The sequence below is a fragment of the Triturus cristatus genome, chromosome 3_2 (genome assembly GCF_964204655.1).
Source record: "Triturus cristatus chromosome 3_2, aTriCri1.1, whole genome shotgun sequence".
Classification (NCBI taxonomy): domain Eukaryota; kingdom Metazoa; phylum Chordata; class Amphibia; order Caudata; family Salamandridae; genus Triturus; species Triturus cristatus.
Genome location: NC_140584.1, coordinates 808,336,910 through 808,357,402, shown reverse-complemented (window position 1 = coordinate 808,357,402; position 20,493 = coordinate 808,336,910). Strand labels below are relative to the sequence as shown.

The window sequence follows — 20,493 nt, the reverse complement described above, 5'->3', positions numbered from 1 at the left end:
TACATTTTTCAGACCAGCCAACCATGTTTAAATCACCTATTTTCATGAGGTTTATAAAAGGCTTGACCCATGTTTACTCAAAAACGTTTTTGATGCCACAGTGGGAGCTTGAAGGTTTTGTCATGTGCACGCCCTTTGAGCCAATGTGTAGCTGCTCACTGTGTCTCTTGACTTTGAAGACTATCTTTCTCATTGTGAGTAGTTTGGCTTGTTGTGTGAGGCTCTGTCTGTGTATCCGCCCTACACCATATTTTTTCCAGACCCACTGATGTTGAGATCCCTGAGAAGCCTTCTTGTCTTAAGTTGTGCCTCCTTTTCACATTGGACAATATATCTCTATGTTCTTTGCCTGTTCTGACCCCTTGAAAGAAGAGGAGAGGCTTCATAGGCTGGAACCCAATAGGGCTTTAAGCTTTTATATTGACAGAAGCAAGGAAAACCATGTGGACAATCAGCTGTTTGTGGGGTTCTTAAGAGGGTGGGGGACGGGTAGAAAAACTTTGCATAAAGAGGACCCCTTCAAGGTTTATAATCTGCATTAAGATCTGCTATGCACTGGCCAAGAAGCAGTCACTGGAGCGTCTGAGAACTCATTCCATTCGGTCTAAGGTCTCAACCACTTTTTTGGGCATGTGGAGTGCCTGTCCTTTACATCTGGTAGATTGTGATGTGAGCATCAGTGCATACATTTACGAAGCCTTATTGCAATGCCAGCCAAGTCCGGTGGGAAGGACATTTCACTTGCTCTGCCTTGCAAGACCTTTTGGTCTAATTGCACTCCACATACTCTCCACCTGAGGAGGTACAGCTTTGATACCTTTTCTAAGGTGGGTAATCTGTATTTAGTAGTATCCCTCTGAAGAACAAGTTACTTACCTTCAGCCTCCTCCTAACATCTAAAAGGTTCCAAGTGGGGAGTCGGCACACCGATACTACCGTTTGTTCACGCTCATCTTCTGAGGGCATGGAAAGAGTCAAACAAGAAACTGCCATCCACACTCATGGGTGGTGCTTACATGTGGCTTTGCTCTGTCGCTTCCGGGGTGGTTTGGATTCAACACGGGGCGGCACAGCGCCACCCAGCAGTGTGCTGGAGCATTGCTAAATAGAGGTTTTCCAGATTTAGTTTGGTACCTGGCGGGTATTCCAAGGTGAATATTCTGCAGTTAGCTAGAGTATCCAATAGAAAGATAATTAGGCGGGTCTGGTGGCTCAGTGGACTATTGCATCCACTGCAGGGGCCTGTGTTCGACCTCATGGCCACAGGTTCGAATCCCGGCGTGTCCACTCAACCTTTCATCCTCCTTAGGTCGATAAAATGAGTACCATTGAGTTGGGTAACAATAAACATCTGTTATTCAGAGCCAAGATTCCCCGGTTGGGGTGGACGTGCGCTTTACAAATACACATGTTATGTTATGGTACAATCCTACTAGGCGCACTTGGGAAACACTACAGGCATTTTTCAAGTTCTCTATTGACCCACTATTTTTACCAATGTGCCCCGTGCAGAGTCTCAAAAGTCTGCAGTACACCATTGTGCTGTGAGAATGCTCAACTGTGTCTATGCACTACTCAATTTTTAGGTCTCGCCTGACCCAGCGCATGCGCTGGTCTGGCGAGACTTTTAGTGAGGGCTTCAAAAAATGCTACTATGGCCGGCCTACAGCTTGCGTGCATGTGCGCGGACGCGCGCTTAACGAGCAGAGGCTCATTAAGCGCATTGCTCGCCGCGCTTGCTTGCGATCACTTTCACTTTCGCGCCTGCTTCTCACACCAGTATCTCTGCCACTGCTCACCTCCGCCTGCTGCCGACTGTGCCCGCTGTGTGTGTAACCCTTGAAAAAGAGACTGCTCTGGAAATCCGCTTTCACTTTCATGTTTAATATGGAGCTTTCTGAATGTATCCTCCCCATCACACACCTTTGCTCATTTTAGCCCATGCATTGAATGAAAGCTACGGTATTTTTAATTGAATGTTTCATTTTTGTTATTTAAGTTAAAACAAGGATGTGCCTAAACGTCTGTTCAGCCCATTGCAATACTATTTACAGTTCCTTTTTTCGTGGATTCATCCTGGTTAAGATGGCTTTCAAGCACGGTATTGCTTGGTGTTTTGTGGCTAACATTTGTTATAATGAGCTAAATACCACCATTCAAAGCACAAAAAGTCAACCTGTAACTTTTTGAGGGCTGGAATATTTAAATAGCTGTGCAGCGCAGGGGGAGGCAGAGGGGCCCGGATAGTGCTGAACCGGTGATCCAGACATTGTCCTTCAGTGGAGCAGCTGCAGATTAAACCGGGCCTAGTGAGAGTGTGGGAAGCAGTGAACGGTGTGAATACATGCAGTGAGCTCCCCCTGACACCCTATCTCACGTCACTTTCTCTTCTAAGTCGCTATCACACTGTCACTCTCTGTCCTTATTCTCCGTTCAGTTATTCATTCTGTCACTGTATTCTTTTCCGTCTACATTTTCCACTCTCCCCTGCACCCTTTCTCACCCTACTAGTCTTTCAGCCCTCCCACTATCTCCCCTTCCTTGTCCTCCTCTCTACTTAAATGTGTCACTTTATTTTGTTCAGTCACTCCATTTTCTGTCCTTCTTTCTTACTGTATATGCATTTATTCCTGTAATTTTTTCTCATGTCATCGTATACTCTCTCCATCACTGCGTCTTCCTCTCCGCCACTAAATCCAGCTGTCACTACTGTTTATCGCTCTATCTATGGCCACACTTCTCACCATTTTCACTCTCCCTGGTACTGTCTCTTCGTCTTCACCAGGATCCCTCTGTCCTTTAAGCGTGACCCCAGATGAATAGAAGTAGTATAGGTCAGTAGGAGCAGAAATGGTGATAGTGGGGGGTTTGTCCTACTCCCAATGGCAGTGCCTAATTTGAGGCAATTCACGCTATCTGGTAAGGCCCCCGCTGCCCTCCAGTAAACTGGAAATATTTAACAGTCCAGTTACAAATGATCACGCTGAGCTGCTGGTGTGGATTCCAGGCAGGGAGATCAGCGTTCAAGAGCGTCTAGTACAGTCTCTGTTCAGACAGCATCGCCCCATGTGCTAACAGAGTTATCTCTTAAGAAGTCTGCATTACATCCGGAATGTAAGGGAACGGTTTAGCCCTGTCGTGGCACCTTCTAAGAAACAAGCATTGGCATAGCCAATAGGTCTCGCCTTAGGGACCTTATAAGTGTTTAGCCGTGCAACAGTTAGCGTTGTTGCACCAAGAAAATTGTGCTGCATAACTAAATACTTATAAGGTCCCAAAAGCGAGACCTATTGGCTGTGCCAATGCTTGTTTGTAAATGTTGCTTCTCCAAGGTGACCATGTCTGACAGAGGCAATTTTGCTTGTTGGATAATGCAGATGAGTAGGGAGTGAATTCATGGAAAGCATGAGTACACGCTCACATTTTAACAGTCCACTGTCATCTTCGAAAACTCCGGACTCTTTAAAGACTTTATTGAAGTTTATTTGAGGGCCTGAATAAGGTCTCCATCCCTGCTTCTTTCTGATGTTGCTTGTGTGCCATCAAGTAGTCTGGCTGGCGGCCTCCGCTCTGTCAAATGAGTTACCCTGATTGAAGAAAATGCCTGCATCCCAGAAAATTCTTGGCATATTTGACACCTGTGGCACAGTGATAATGCTGTTATCACTGTGTGGTAACTGTTCCTAAAGCATAGACCCATAACCAACTTGGTTACGTTTGAGAGAAAAATGGAGTCAAGGAAGGTAGTCTCTATATGTGGGTCCCAGTTGATGAAGGTGGGGGAATTTCTCCTTTGGAAATTAGTGCCCTCACAAACTCTTGCGAGTGTCATGCTTCATCATCAGTCGTTGCTCCTCGTGGGGGTGGTGCTGCTGTCCCCCACGGGCCCTGCGAGAGGGCTCTTTGTCGGAGATCTTTTCAGGAGACGCCGCAGTTGTGCATGCGGGTGTGTGGGCCTGAAAGGGTTGGTGCAAGTGTGTTAAAATTACCCCGCCGGTACCCTGAGGTCAATTTTTAACCTGTCCAAAGACGAGAGACGAATTCTAAAAGGTATCACGGAAGACGCATCAATCATCCTCAAACCAGCCGATAACGGCGGTGCCATTGTGGTTCAGGACATAGGCACATATGATGCGGAGTGCCAGCTCACGGACACCAAATACTACCTCCCCATTGAGTACGACCCGACAACAAGACTTACTAGGAAGATTAGAAGCCTGGTCACAAAGGTGGAAAGCGAGGAGTGGGTCACAGCCCATGAAGCAGCATTCCTGACCAACGAGAACCCCAGGACTCCCTACTACTACACTTTACCGAAGATACACAAGGGGGCTAATCCTCCCCCAGGACGCCCGAAGGTGTCGGGCATCAACTCACTCCTCGAACCATTGAGCAAGTTCTGTGACTTTTTTCTATGCCCCATAGTCCCACAAACACCAACTTATCGAAGGGATACTACAGAGATCCTCAACCTTATTGAGAATTTTAATGAACCAGGATCAATCACTGTTGGCCACGTTGGATGTGGAGGCACTCTATACGAATATTCCCCAGGATGCCACACTTGAGGTCATGGAGGCCATGCTACAGAACGTTGACGCATGGCCGTACGAAACACCAGTTTCCTTCATCTGCGAATATGCAGCTGTGGCTCTCAAAGAAAACTTATTTGCCTTTAAGAAACAACTGTACCATCAAATTTAGAGGACCAGCATGGGGAGCACGTTCGAGCAGAGTCTAGCCTGTATGTACATTGCCAAATTTGAAGCCAAGTTCATTCTGGGCGAAACCGACCCCTACAGAGAGAACCTCATGATATGGCGACGCTATTTCAATGACATTTTACTCTCCCGGAGAGGAGATGAGGATCGATGTACCACTTTTTGCGAATGGCTGAATACCCTAGACCCTTCCTGAAATTCACAGGCACTATATCCAAAGAGAGCATTGCTTTTCTGGATCTTTGGATCACCCTACAAGAAGGGACATTGCTAACCACAAACTACAAAAAACCCACAGACCGGAACAGTCTCTTGATGTACCAGAGCCATCATCCCAAGGCACTGAGGGATAATCTCCTAGTGGGACAATTTCTACGGCTCCGGCGCACTTGTAATACCATCTGTGAATTTGAAAAAAAATCTTCCATTCTGTCGCACAATCTGTCTGTGCGCAACTACCCGCAAAGCACTATAGGAAAAGCACACAAACGAGCCAGGAATAACCACGGGGAGGCTTTGTTGGAAGTCAAAGAGAAACCCCGAAGCAATGCACTTACATGTGTAACTACATTCACCGCAACCTCTAATAAAATCCAGAAATGAATAGGAAACACTGGGGTATCCTAGAGACAGGAACATTCAACCCTGGACCGACCCAACTTTTCTCATTTAAACAAACACAGAATTTCAAAGACTTCTTGGTACATACACGACCTAAACAAACCATCAATACCCAACCCACCTTGTGGGCCCTACCACCAGTTGAGGGTCACCATCCATGTGGTACCTGCTTCAAATGTCCACTGACTGAAGCATCCAAAACAATTGACCTAGGTCTGGCTAGACCATGGGTATAAAAACGACATACAAACCGCAATACAAAAAAACTGCATATATTTAGTCACATGTCCGTTTCAAAAACGATTTGTGGGAATGACAACCAGTCCCGTAAAACTACGCATAGGGGAACACAAAAGCACCATACGGTGTAAAAAGACCAATACTAAGCTACAAAACCATTTCCTGGAGATGAACCTGAAATGGACCATCATCGAAGCCAATTCCAACTGGACTCCCACCACACTGTTCAGGCAAGAACAACGCTGGGTGTTCCGATTGAAAAACAATACACGAGGACTAAACAACGACATTCCGTGGGCGGAATTGTGACCTAGAGTCTTAGAAAGGGAGTAGTCGAATACTGGCACACTAAGATGGACTACCCCAGAAACGGCTTTGTAGGGTCTCCCTACCATCATACAAGCAGCCCATCCACTGCATAGTGTACTACCTTCCACTAAGGTATGTGATGGACCTTTTCTCAAAGTATGGCATTGCACAAGCTTTTGACATACACTAGTGATATGGCCACTGATGGGACACCAACAATAGAGTATCACAGGTCATAGAATGCCACACAATATCCCAGTATGACCGTAGAATGAACCGGGGTATAGTCAGCAGAACCCATTTGACATCTATAACCCCGAGGAGTAGGTGTACTGTTCATGACAGCTATCACTCTTATGACGTTAGCCCCCTCCCGTGAAAATGTACAAAACACGCAATCATTAAGCGTAACAAGTTGCATACACTCTGTTGGCATCGCTATATGGAAGGACAGCGAGGTCAACAAACTATCTCTTTCACGACCAGAATTTACTTAATTATAGAGTCATAGCCACCGTGCATATACCCAAACTCATTATGTTGCACATTAGTACATAATTTCCATCGCATTCAACATTAATGACACAATACAGGTGAGTCCTATGATATCATTACAAGATGGCCGCTGTTCTCTGCATTTCTAATCTACCACCTCAGAGAACAAGCTGCCGTCTGTAGGACACGCCCCCCGTGAACCCCATCACTCCGCCCGCGAGCATTCTTAATCGTGTGGACGCCGCCTTGTATTTCTCTGTCGTCCATCCAGCGGCAGTGCAGGTAACGGGCCTGAACGAAGTGGCTTTAATGTAAGTATTACTCCGCTGCTCCAACACGACAGAAACAGGTATGTTCTCCGTGCACGTGGCTCACTTTGGCATTCTCATTCCACAGATATTCCCCCTCAAGACCACGGGGATTTTCCGAAGAGGCACATTGTTTTCTTTTAAGGGGTAATGAGTATGAGAGCATTTAATGAGTGTGTGTGCTTATTGGAGATTATGCCTCGCGTATATGAAAGTGTGTCTCACTACCGAACATTGGTATTGAACAGCCCGAGATTACGCAACATCCGATCGCGTGATACTAGATTCACTCATGAAGCGCACTTTTGCATTACTATCCCTGGTGGCCACCATGATAAAAACGAGTGTTCTGGACACACCGTACTCGATTAAAATCCGGTATGCACAGCCATCACGAGGCCAGTGCATAAGACCTCATCACTGATTAAAGACACAGACAGCTGATGCTGTCAGACGTGCACATGTGGCAGTGAAAGTATGTCTGGGGCACCTTTTCCCACAAACTGCCACAATAATATGCATGGCGAAAACCAAATGCTACAATTAAGTTTATTGTGGATCTACACCCGGCATGACTCATGTTTGTCCCTATATGTTTGTCTTTTGCTCCCGATGTTTCTCACCACTAGGTATCAACAGGAACATGAGTGAGGTGTTCCTTTGAGCGCAAATAATGCACTTACACTTGAAAAGAGGTACCATAGGAAGATAGGGTGTCTTTTCCCTACTCCTATTTTTGTTTCACTATTTCACTCCACATGGTCCTGACGAAGCGCTTAGGGATCCACTAGGGACCCATTCCCAGCGTGAAACATGTTGACCAACACACACATTCACAGTCACACACGTTAATAGAGGTGCTCCAACGCCCCTGTATAATTCTTCTATCCTTACCTCCTGGACCTACAAATAAGAATTGACCTCAGGGTACCGGCGGGGTAATTTTAAGACAATTGCACCAACCCTTTTAGGCCCACACACCCGCATGCACAACTGCGGCGTCTCCTGAAAAGATCTCCGACAAAGACCTCTGTTGCGGGGCCCGTGGGGGACAGCAGCGCCACCCCCACAAGGAGCAACGCCCGATGATGAAGCATGACACTCGCAAGAGTGTGTAAGGGCACTAATTTCCAAAGGAGAAATTCCTCCACCTTCATCAACTGGGACCAACATATAGAGACTACCTTCCTTTCCTCCATTTTTCTCTCAAACGTAACCAAGTTGGTTATGGGTCTTTGCTTTAGGAACAGTTACCACACAGTGATTTTATGTTAGTACTTGGGAGCACCCCCATTCTTTAGTGTCGCGTAACAGTGATAATGCTGGCACATTGGAGGAAATTCTTGTCATAAAGGAGGACAACGTGGCATATGTCAGGGGACCATCCATGACAAAATGGGGTCCTTGACATACTAGACTTAACTTTTTATATAAGGGCCTCCCCCCCACTACATGGATAGCAATATTAGCAAACCTCTGGCACTGGCATATTGTATGTAATGCTTCGGCAAAAGGGACACCCATAGCAAAATGCTGGTACTAGCAATGGAAGTAATTTTTGACATATAGGGCACACATAAGACATTTAAAAAACATAATTGTGTCATCTCATTGGGACTGTCAGATTTCAATAGCTTGGCACACCATGAAAGGACTTGAAATGCACTATTAGAGCCCATTTTGTTTTCAAAATGTTCCCAGGGGAGAGAAGCTCCCACCTTCCAATCCCCACTAGAAGTAGTCCGACTCACTTTGCTTGCTTACTACAATTCAGGTAACTGTTTCTTAGACATATTATATCCATACCTTTAAATAGATGATATCCAAAAATAGACATTTGTTTGTGTTATATTATTCATGCATTTATTATTGAACTTCACCAATGCTAATCATTGTGATGCAATTGGGATTAAGGCCATGTGACATCACTCCCTCGGAAGATTCATGGTCAAAGGTCAAATACATGATGTCACTTTCGCTGCCCCTAGCATTTTGGTGAATCGATGTCCATGCTTAGAAATGTGCTAAACTTTTCCGGTGTAATTTTCAGACACCAGGTACATTCAGAAGCGCCTGCACATTGGTTGCAGGCGAGGTGGCTTTTTTATTTTAAACTTCAGCTGATCATAAAACAAAGGCTGAAGTTAGGGGCCATCAGGCCTCCTTTTGATTGTGTATCCTGGCAGGTACCTATCTGGAACCACACACCAAGCTACAAATGCAATGGAGGGGAAACAAAGGCTCACACCGTGCTATTATTTCACAGGAAATTAAGAGAGGCATGCTTTTGACTTTGTTCAGACCGTGTATACAAGACATGTGTATACAGTGTAAGAATGTCATATGTGTAGGTCTGTCGCAGTATTTACCCAAATAACAAGTTAAAATACCACTATTTTTTTATTTTATTTCTATTATAGTGCTACTCATCCCAATCCAGGGTGTTGGAGTGCTTTACATCACACATACATACATTGACTGTAAATCATATGTCTGTAAATCAATGTATAGGATCTGTTACATAAGGCAGTGAGGGCTACAAGATATAGGAGTCACATGTCCTTCATAGATCAGTGTACTATATTAGAAGGATTACAATTTATGGACTGCAAGTAACAAAAGGATCTCTGTGTTAAAAACAGTAGCCCGCTTACCCACCTACATAAAATAACAAGCATTAAAAATGCAATAGGTCTCGCCTTTTATTAAGTTAAAGCCATTTGCTTTGCTACACAATACCATTAGCAAAGCAAATGGCTTTAACTTAATCAAAGGCGAGGCCTATTGCATTTTCAATGCTTGTTTTTCCAAGCATTGGCCGCGCGCGCAGACAACTCCCGCTTCTCTCCCTCCCCCACCACATATCGCGTCTCGCGGCCGCATCAATAAGATGTGGCCTTACGGCTAGAGCGTAACGACCTCGAAGCTTGGTAACCAGGTTCGAGTCTCTGCGGCTCAACCTCTTGTGATTCCGGGTAAATCACTTCATCTCCCCACGCCTAACAAAACATGGATGTGCTCGTGTAAAGCACCCTGATACCTCCGGGTTGAGTTTGAGCTATATAAACCTACAAGACAAAAAACATGGCTCTGCAGATCTCACACGTGCACTCACTGTCACGGGCCTCAGAGATGCTCTCGTGCTCGTGGAGGATGCACTCTTCCCCCCCCTCCATAAGTGCCCCTCGCTCCCAGAAGATTCACGCACTTCCTGCTGGTTGGCGAAGAGTGAGACGCAAGCTCTCATGTGACAAAGTCGGGGTATAGCGCCCACCAAGCGCATCTCGGGTTTAAACAAGCATCGTCATACAAATAGAACACAGTGACCAGTACGGGGTTGTTTGCTCTACCCCACGCCCCAGTGACCCACTCAGGAGTGACACCCTCGGTAATGACACACCCAGTAATGACACACCCGGTAGTGATACATCCATGAGTGATAACCTCAGGAGAGACACACAGGACTGACAAACTTAAGAGTGACACACTCTGGAGTGTAAGTACATGGGCCCCTGTCCCTGCAGGCTGGACTCATTAAGATGTGGCCCAACGGTTAGAGCGTACAACCTCGAAGTTGGGTAACCAGGATCGAGTCTCTGCGGCACAACCTCTTGTGATTATGGGCAAATCACTTCATCTCCCCACGCCTAACAAAACATGGATGTGCCCATCTGGGACAGCTGGTGCTCGTTTAAAGCGCCATCATACCACCAGGTCGAGTTGGAGCTATATAAAACTGCAAGACAAAAAACATGGCTCTGCGGATCTTACACGCCCTCACACATGCTCTCACTGTCACGTGCCTCAGAGGTACTCTCGTGCTCGTGGGGGATGCACTCTCTCCCCTCCATAAGTGCCTCTCTCTCCCAGAAGATTCACACACTTCCTGCTGGTTGGCGAAGAGTGAGACACAAGCTCTCACGTGACAAGGTTGGGGTATAGCGCCCACCAAGCGCCTCTCGGGTTTAAACAAGCATCGGCATACAAATAGAACATGGTGACCAGTACGGAGTTGTTTGCTCACCCCCACGCCCCAGTGACACACTCAGGAGTGACACCCTCAGTAATGACACACCCAGTAGTGATGCATCCAGGAGTGATAACCTCAGGAAAGACACACAGGACTGACAAACTCAAGAGTGACACGCCCAGGAGTGACACACTCTGGAGGGAAAGTACATGGGCCCCTGTCCCTGCAGGCTGGACTCATTAAGATGTGGCCTAACGGTTAGAGCATATGACCTCAAAGCTGGGTTACCAGGTTCGAGTCTCTGCGGCTCAACCTCTTGTGATTCTGGACAAATCACTTCATCTCCCCACACCTAACAAAACATGGATGTGCCCGTCTGCAACAACTGGTGCTCGTGTATAGTGCCATGATACCTCCGGGTTGAGTTCGAGCTATATAAAATTGCAAGCCAAAAAACACGGCTCTGCAGATCTCCCACGCCCTCACACGTGCACTCACTGTCACGTGCCTCAGAGGTACTCTCGTGCTCGTGGGGGATACACTGTGTCCCCTCCATAAGGGCCCCTCGCTCCCAGAAGATTCACGCACTTCCTGCTGGTTGGCGAAGAGTGAGACACAAGCTCTCACGTGACAATGTCGGGGTATAGCGCCCACGATTGTTAAAGGCACCAGAGAAGCCAGAGACACTTTTCTCTTTTAGAGCCGTCCCAGTTGGACTGACTCGCCTGACTTCCTTTTGTGCTAAAAGGTTTCTTATCTTATGGGGCCATGTGTTTGGCCCCATAAAGATGATAAACCTTTTACGCCAGCAGTAAGTCGGGGCAGCCAGTCCAACTGGGACGGCTCTAAAAGAGAAAAGTGTACGTCACTGGAAGCTCTTTTCCAATTGCTGGCCACCGTTTACCATAAACGGTGACGCCAGCCAATGGAAACGAGGGGCGGGGCTTACACCCCACTAGTGAAAGCTACCCTAAATCATTAAATCTCGCCTGCGAGACTGCGCATGTCTGCGCAGCCTACGCCAGGCGAGACCTAAAAATGGCATCTGTGCGTCGCATGATGTGCTTTGCAGGAGACATCAAAGTATCTTTGTGCTACTTTGATGCAAAACTGGGACTAGACAAAGCACAGATCTCTCCAGCAAGTACATTAACCCCCAGAGTTATCATATTATTATTCCCTAAGATTTACTGGGCACATAAAGATCTATGCAGCAGGTCCCTTAACCTCATAAGATATGTTAAAATGCAGACTTTGTAATCAATTAAGCAGAACATATTTACTGCCACGTTTCTCCTTGTTGCCAATTATTGGTGGCAATTTAAAAAAAATATATATATACGTTGAGGCCCACTTTGCATTGGGTTCCGTCACTTTTTTGGCACAACCCCGACACAAAAGCTCATTTCTTAAATATTGCAGTGCCTCCAAATATAGTCATGATATACCCGCTAAACATGTGTGAGGTTTTAAGATATGAAGTCACTTCCTTTTAGGTCATGGGTTGTGATGTCACTTCCTGTGATGTCACATGCCATGATCTCACTTGCATACTGCCTAACTGGCTTATTCCCCCCACTTCTCAATTTTTTGGACTAGTGCCCTGAACAAAGGGTATTATAGCTAATGCATTTCAATTTTAATTGGGTGCAGGAATGTCGATTCATGGGGTTATTCCTCATTTATCAGGAGCTGCTCAGAGTACATTCAACTTGGAAATGCACACTATTACCGCACTCGGAATTAGTTGAAATGCGGGCAAACCGCACCTTTATTCCTGTGTCCCCAGAAATGACTGACTTGGTATTTGTGAATGAACACAGGACACTTCTCTTGACAGCATCTTACAGGGAAGGCAAGACCTCTATCGTAGATCCTTTGTCCGTTTGCAGATGCCCCGTGCTTTTCTGTGTGGAAGGGGCATGCAAGGGAAATGGGCAACACAGCTGGAATGTGGAAGATCTATCTTGGTTAATGCCCAGCTTTCGGTAATGGCAATTTCAAGATTGCAAACTTCGGGCAAGATGTACTTAGTCTTTTTGTGGTTGCAAACTAGCTGATTCGCAGAATCATAGTGGGTCACAGATTGAGACCTACCTCATTAATATTCATACGGTAGGTCTATTTGCGAAACACTACGAATTGCGATTTATTAAGTAGGGATTAAATAACCTCTTTGTACATTAGTAATAGCGATTACCAAATAGCGATTCGCAAAAAATTGCTATTTGGAAAATGCTATTACTATTGTTTATACATTTAGCCATTTGGTTTCACCAGTAGCTAGAGTGTTGTTTATCTCTAATACAGTACGGTAGCGCGGACATCTTTTTCTACCACTTTATAGTTTTGATGGCAATAAATCGTGCTATTTGTGATGATTTTCGTAGGTGCAAAATATAACTCGAAATTGGAAAATTGGGTTCAATAGGAAAAAAAGAATGATCGTACAGTTCAGCTCGACTTGATGACACAGAAGAGTAAGACATTGGCACCATGTGTATACGACGAAGAATCTGTTCATTGTTCACATTTGCCACACTCCGATATCTAAATATAAATTCAAATTTTTTTTATATTCTTAACTGGTCTCTGCGAACAGATCCCTTTTCTGTTTCCGTAGCTCGAGACCGTTACAAAAATATGGGGAGGAACCTGCGTGTCTAATTCGTTTTAAGAGCCAGTGACATATAATCAGATGGCTAACTTGTGCCAAAAATAGGGGATTTCATTCCGCCCTGGACTCGTGACTTGCTTGTGTAGCTGTCATGGTTCGTATGTATTTGTTTCTCTGTTGCTGCCACGGGACCCTGCATCTCATGCTAAGAATACACACAGAAGAAAAGTACGCTGGGCTCTCTGTCAATTACAGTAATACTGTGGCCGTTTCCTGGTCTCGTGAACAGTAACCCTGCTCCGCCATCTTGGCAGTCTTTAAAGTTATGGTGCCTGAGAGATGCGAGGAAGAGTTCCAAGTTCTCTGACCAACACTGAACATTGTTCACCAAGAAATAGACAATGGTTCCTTTTTCGTGGGCCTTATCTGATCGAAGAATATTTCAGTTTTGGTATGGCCATGATGGCAAAAGGGAGAGATACACGTGTGCCTGGAAGAGACTTGAAGGAAATCCAGCGGACTAGAATAAAATGTTGCAGGTTGTCTGCCAAACAGCACAGCACAGGCGGGGTTTTCAAGAAATATTCCCTCCTCCTATTCCTGCACAGTACCTGGCTTGTTAACCTTTATCCAGATAGTAAGATGGTAGGAAAGTCTCTGTGCAGTTTTACCATTTTTTTAGGTCTTGCCTACATATAGGCTATAACCTTAGCTGTGTGTTTAAAAAAAAAAAAAAGACCAATGCCTACATTTCAGCGCCATCTTTTGTTTGCTGCACTGTATGTAGCACTGCGTCTTGGGTACCATCTTCCACGGATCTCAACGGCCTCTTAAACACCCTGCTGGAGGACAAAAAGCTTCAGTGATAAGAGCGCATTTTAGATGATGAGATCTACTCTTGAGTCCAGCTTCATTGTCCTATTGCAAGCAGGATTATTAAGGACTGGCCATGATCCTTCAAAATCTTCTCCAACTAGTTGAATTCTGAAGAGACACTGATCATGAACCAGAGGCTCGTTGCCCATTGATGTCCCAATTTTTGTACAATGCGGATCCTGCTGTCTGTCTCTGTGCCTCCTCTAAGTTCGATATTGGATAACTCTTCGCAACTTAAGGATCTGTTTATGCTTTAGGTTTTATGACTGTTTATGGAGTAAGCAAAAGTTACGTACCTTAGCAACTTTATTACGCTCGGTCTGTGGTCTCCTGTTTATTCTAGCACCACACACTGCTCTTTGGACAGGAGCAGGACTCTGAAAACAAGTGATTGATTAAATAGCCTTGGACAGTTAGAGGTTAAAGCGGAAGAGAAATTGCGATTTCCAATTCATATTGCAGAGGAGGATAACTACCAGCCTGTGGAGAAAGTAAAACGAATAACTGGTGGGTCCCAACACACTTTGCCCTGCCGTCCCAGGAATGTTAGACGGCCACCTGAACAGATTCACTGCGGGAGGCTGGCTGCGTGCTCCCGGATCTCACTGACTAGGTGGGAGAATAATTCCACAATGAGCTATTGAAGCTACAGGCTACTGGAGAACCTCCGTTAATAGACATCAGTGTGCCTGCGTCCCTGTGCCATGCCACAAAACATTGCCTAGAAAGGTAGCAAATGGGGGTGATATGACTTTAAGGGGAGCAGAGCTTACCGACATCCTCAGAAAAATGAGAACCAGAGAAACATTATGAAGTGGCGACTCTTAAGTGGCACACATGTGATCCAACACAGGCTCCTTCGCTTCGCTTCATCCAAAGTGGCGTTGACCATGGCCGAGCCTCATTATGAAGTCTAATTAACCACCACAGGGGCAGCCCTAACCACCTGAACCAGGGGCAATCAGTATTTTATCCTAACAATGGTTCACAGTGTACACGAAATACTCATAGTACACTCAATGCTTGTGTTTAAAAATCTTTATATGTTTGTGTGAAATGGAGATATGAACGGAGCATACTCTAAAATTCAACTTCTTTCCTCGTAGACGGATATTCGGCAATTGAGTTGCGATGAATTTAGTAAATTCACTGACGTTCGGGAGCCTTTTTGGAGAAAGACATTGAAAGGACTTTTGCCATTCGTTGCTGGTTGTGTATGACTAACCCTATACAGCCACTGAGATTACGAGTTGAAAGAAGTTGAATTTTAGAGTATGCTCAGTTCATATCTCCATTTCACACAAACATATAAAGATGTTTAAACACAAGCATTGAGTTACATTTTGCTTGTGACATTCCAGCAAATAAATGTATCTGGTGGGATGCTCAGTTATTTATCTGTCCGGATGATGACCATGTACTTATGACAAAGGTCGAAACGTCGTAGACGCAATTGTGGCCACAATTTATGGAGGACACTTTGTTTTGTGTGTTGCAGTTCCAGTGTTGGTTTGGAACTCCGACTTTTATGTAACCTCTTTGTGTATGCCATCTGTCTGGTTGTGTATGTCTACTAATTGTTATATGTACCAGCTTATATGTCTGAGCCTCACGATATTATTTTTTTATAAAGAATGTTTTATATGGTTCTATAATTTAAAATTTGTTTCTTATATAAGGGCCATACTCTTTATTATCTATTTTCACATTTTTCATCTTAGGTGTCTAGTATTGTGTGATTTAAATATATGTGATTTAAAAATATGTTTGTAATATGAATCTGTGAACCATTGTTAGGATAAAATAATCATTATGAAGCCTGGCACAATCTAAATGATGCCGTACACAAACAGTAGAGAGAATAAATATTTAACTGTAAAAGGTCACTAGCGAAATAGGCTATACTGAAATTTCAGTCAAAAACACAATAGAACATTCTAAAATGCAGTGCTTTGTGTGTATTTGTTCTTGCCTGTTGCTTCTGCTTGTCACACAAAGGAGGTGGACCTCCTAAGATGGAGGATGGTTGTTGGTAACAGAGTTGCTATTGGAGTGATCATGATTAGAGTTTAACAAACATTCCAGCCTTAGTGGAACAGGTAAAATTTGCATTATGTTCCACCCCCCTCTACAGTAGAAGATGCAGCATTTCACCATATAAAATGCCTACTTACCGTAACTATTCCTTTATTGATTAAGTGATGGCTGATCCAGCCTTAAAAATATCTGCGCCTGTTCTCCCTTTGCTCGTACATCGTACCTTGTGAGACAGCAGCCGTATCTGACTGCTTTACTTTTTGGTTTGAACAAAATACGTTCTATGAAACACCTTTTTATTTTAGAATGTTCTGACAACTCTGTTCACAGCACAGCATAATCTAGTATTTCACTAGAGAATGGTTCAGCAACTTTCTGTCACTGATCCTCCTTTATTTATGAGAACTGTAGATTGTAGATCATCCACACAATGATGGAGCAGGCACAATATTGCACATTTGTACAATCTGGATCCACACCAAGTTGCACCAGTAATCATGTCGAACTTTCTCCAAGTGATGTTGGCTGCAAGAGTTTAGGTTGACTGGTGTATCCCTTGAGTTGAAGGAGGTAACTTTAAAGTGCCTCGCTGAGGTTGCTTGGCAAGGAGGGGCACCAATAGAGACAACGGCATGTATTTGTGCTTGGTGTACATGAAGATGGCCTGGGCTGGTGGGGGGAGGCGAGACTTTTTTTTCTGTGGTTATGACTCTGATTCCTGTGAAGCAGCAAAGGTAGACAGAACCAGTTGATTGGTGGGTAGGATAAATGGGGTGGAGGGAATGGGTAAGAGTTTGGAGGAAATAAAGTGAATTGTTTACAGCTTTAATCAGAGGTCACCTCCTCAGTTTTTTTTGTATTTTTTTTTTGTAGACCCTGGTGCTTTATGCTATTGGTGTGGTGCTTCAGGACAGCACAGCCTGGCCCTCAGCCTACAGGTAAGTAGCATTTTGGAACGTTAAGGACCGCTCTTAGACCTCACTTGGGTGTCATGCTTCAAATAATGCGTTTTTTCGAGTTTTATCTTGATTGTACATAGTGCTTCACACCACAATGTTTGCTGATTTTAAACGCTGTCAATAATAGGTGTTACTTATGCCCACTTTTTACAGATCCATTTAAAAAGCATCTGGGACTAGGAACGAAATACTCCCCCTTTTATACCTTAACAGACAGTATGTGGTAGAGTGCGTAGCTCTCTTCTGCATGCAGACATATAGACACATATAGACCCAAGGCTGTAATGACAACCTGGTATGCCTCAGAGTCGTATCAAATAAAGGATTTCTTGCAGGTTCCTGAACAATAATTACTGTTTGCAGCTCTGCATCTTATGATCTGTTTAGTACAAACATTTATAGATTACTTCTCCACAAGGGGAGCCACATGCTTAAGGATGAACAGTAATCACATTTAAATAGTATCCCACTAGGCGAAGGAAACCATATGAGAGTGGTTTACCCCTGCCAGGGATTACATGGCTTTGGTACTATTTATGCTGTGGGATAAGGTGTGGTCTGCATTGTTTGACAAACTAACTGCCTTGATACGGTTTAGCATGGTTATTTCTGGAGTCGCTTTTGAAGGTTCCTTTTTCCAGTGTTAGGCAGGGTCTGACTAGTATTGTCTTGTCTAACTAATGGGATGTGCCTTAGCGGCTGACTCCTTCTCTCCTTGAATACCTGGTGGCACTGTCTGCTTATTTAGGTATGAGCACAACAATTTACATTTACAATGACTAATACCTGCCTCCCTAGCCGTTCTTATAGCTTTGGGGTCCTGGAAAAGTATGAATTGTCACACTTGTAAGAGTGTGATGGTTAGTTGTTGTTCTGGCTCCGTCATTAGCAGCGCTGGCAGGGACAGTGGGTGGTGCTGTAGTGTCCTCCTGATGAGGACCCTGGCACTAATTTTATTTTACCAGTTAAGCACTGATTCACATGCTTTGCATTATTCCGCCACCTAGTTGTTGGATCCAGAACGCCCCTCTTGTACTAGTCTCTTTTCTCTTTCTTTCTTCTTTTTGTCATTGAAAGCTTTCCAAATATTGAAAAGAGAAGAAAGAAAATGAAGGATCATCAAAAGGAAAATCGAATTTCCGGAGGGAAACGTAATCGCATCAGAAGGAAGGGAGTCTTGTCTAAAGAATTCACTGATTTCCACCAAAACACACTGAAGTAAGTGGAACACATGGGCAGCCGACTAGAAAAGGCAGGACCCCTCCTGATCTGAGTGAGATGGAGAACACACCTTTCTGTTTCTGCATGGAGTGCTACCACAAGTTTGCCTACGGGACACCCCTCAGATGTGTAGTCTCTGCCTACTGAGAGACCACAGCATCTGGTGCTGCAAGGCTTGTGCAGAGTTTAAGCCCGAAGTTTTGAGAGTAAGGGAGAAGCAAAGACAGCCACACAACGTCATGCAGGGGCAGAAGGAAACTCTATCGTGAGAGACCTTGGGCTGTCGAGCAAGAAGATCATCACCACCACCGAAGGAGTCGAGGGAAAGGTCTCCAATGACATCGACTTGTAGCTAAAACATAAGAAATACAAAGAAAAGCGTGGACAGGTAGCACTGAAAAAGCAAGGGGTGAGTGAGCTGAGAACATAGGACTGTAGAACCCGAAAAGCTGCCTCTGAAATCCAAGAAGAGAGCAGCTGAGGCACTGGCAGCCAAGACTCCAATGCCTAAGAAGAGGCTTGGGACCACACTCTACACCAAAGGATGCACGCTCAAAATCGAGCGAAAAAAGAGACCGCTCAAGGCCAAAATGATTGAGATCCTTCGAAAAAAGAAATACTTAGATTCCTCCTTCTGAGAATTCCATCTCCTTCAAGACCTTCGACAGAGAACATACAGGTGGAGAAATACTTTTGTGGAAATGGAACCCCCAATGACTCCAGAGCTTCAGGAAGAAGAGAAACAAGTAATATTTTATGAAGAAGAGGACCCAAGGTCTGTTCCAGGACCCTGAGGGCTCAGATGGTATTAAAGAACAATGGCAGGACCTTGAGGCAGATTCTTCTGAAGAGGGAGTAGACACATATCCATCGAGGCCTTTGCCTCCAGGTGACATTGCCATGTACAACTAAACTGTCAAAAAGGCAGCAGACTAGTATGGGATCCAGTTGGAGTAAGAAAAATCGCAGGACCGGTTTTCTACTCGAGACACTCCTACCCTCGCAAGGAAAGAGTCTGTACCTGCCAATGATTCCGAGCATCCTGGACCAAGGGAGAGAAACCTTTAAAAAGCAGCAGACTTCAGGTCCGTGACACCCCGGGTCGAACAGAAATACAAACATTCATTGAAAAGACCCTGCATACATTTGGGCCAGTGCAGTAGCAGATTCCTTCATTGTGGCCACTGCCAGGAAAAGATCAAATGTGCCAACTACCTCAGGGCCATCCCTGATTAAAGAAAGCAAAGGAATGGAAATGGAAGGGAGGAATTTTGAAAGAGGAGCCGCACCACAATGGGGCAGCACAACTTAGCATATATGTCCACCAACCTGAGAGGTGATGACAGAACTAAGGAAACAATGGCAAGAGTAGTATCAGAAGAGAACTAGCTCCCTTGTGGAAGAGGGAAAGAACATTGCAAACACATGCTTAAAATCAGCACTGGATGCCACTGACACAGCAAGTAGACAGCAGTTGGCAGGGAAAACCTTGAGGAGGGATGCCTGGCTACAAGTTTCAGGCTTCAAAAATGAAGTTCGAGCCAACATCATCGACACCCCTTTTAATGGGGGACACCTGTTTGGAAGTGCAGTGGATAATACAATTAAAAAAGGATAACAACACTGCAAAATCGATGGGAGCCCTACAGTTTAGAGGACAGCAGAGAAGTGGAGTGAGCCCTTCAAGAAGACTGATGAGTAGAAGGGTTTTCCAAGCCACCACAACACACCAGGTCTTCCAACACATATATTATGCACAGACACTGAAGCAACTATGGCAATTCCAAATGCCACAGAGTTAGCCTTTTCGCAGATGAGTGAGAGGCAGGGGGCAGCCGCCCAGAGGTGCGGCAACAGCAAGTATGGGACTTACAAAGCCAGGGCTCCCACACAACACCTGTGGTGGGAAAGAATAGGAGCCTTACTTCAGGAGTGGAGTGGAGTGAGGTCACATCAGTCATGTGGTTACTCAACATCATCCAACACAGCGTTTGCAAAGAACTAGTAAAACACTCTTCAAAACGGGGCCCAAAGAAAACAACCAGTACGAACGAAGAAATAAACCTTTGTATGCCTGGAAGTGAGAGAATGCTGCAAAAGCAGGCAATAGAGAAAGTAC

The 20,493-nt window shown here is 44.9% G+C and overlaps 1 protein-coding gene across 5 annotated transcripts in view; it reads left to right on the top strand.

Annotated features, from left to right (window-relative positions):
- The window catches only part of CYP20A1 (cytochrome P450 family 20 subfamily A member 1), a 279,688-nt gene that overhangs the window by 155,570 nt on the left and 103,625 nt on the right, over window positions 1-20,493 (top strand). For all 5 annotated transcript variants that reach the window (XR_014980004.1, XR_014980003.1, XM_085648947.1 and 2 more), the window contains exon 11: window positions 17,068-17,132. Coding sequence is in view for 3 of the 5 variants with exons in the window: in XM_085648947.1 (XP_085505073.1) it covers window positions 17,068-17,132 (65 nt within the window). In the remaining 2 variants the exon portion in view is untranslated. The remainder of the gene's footprint in view (window positions 1-17,067; window positions 17,133-20,493) is intronic.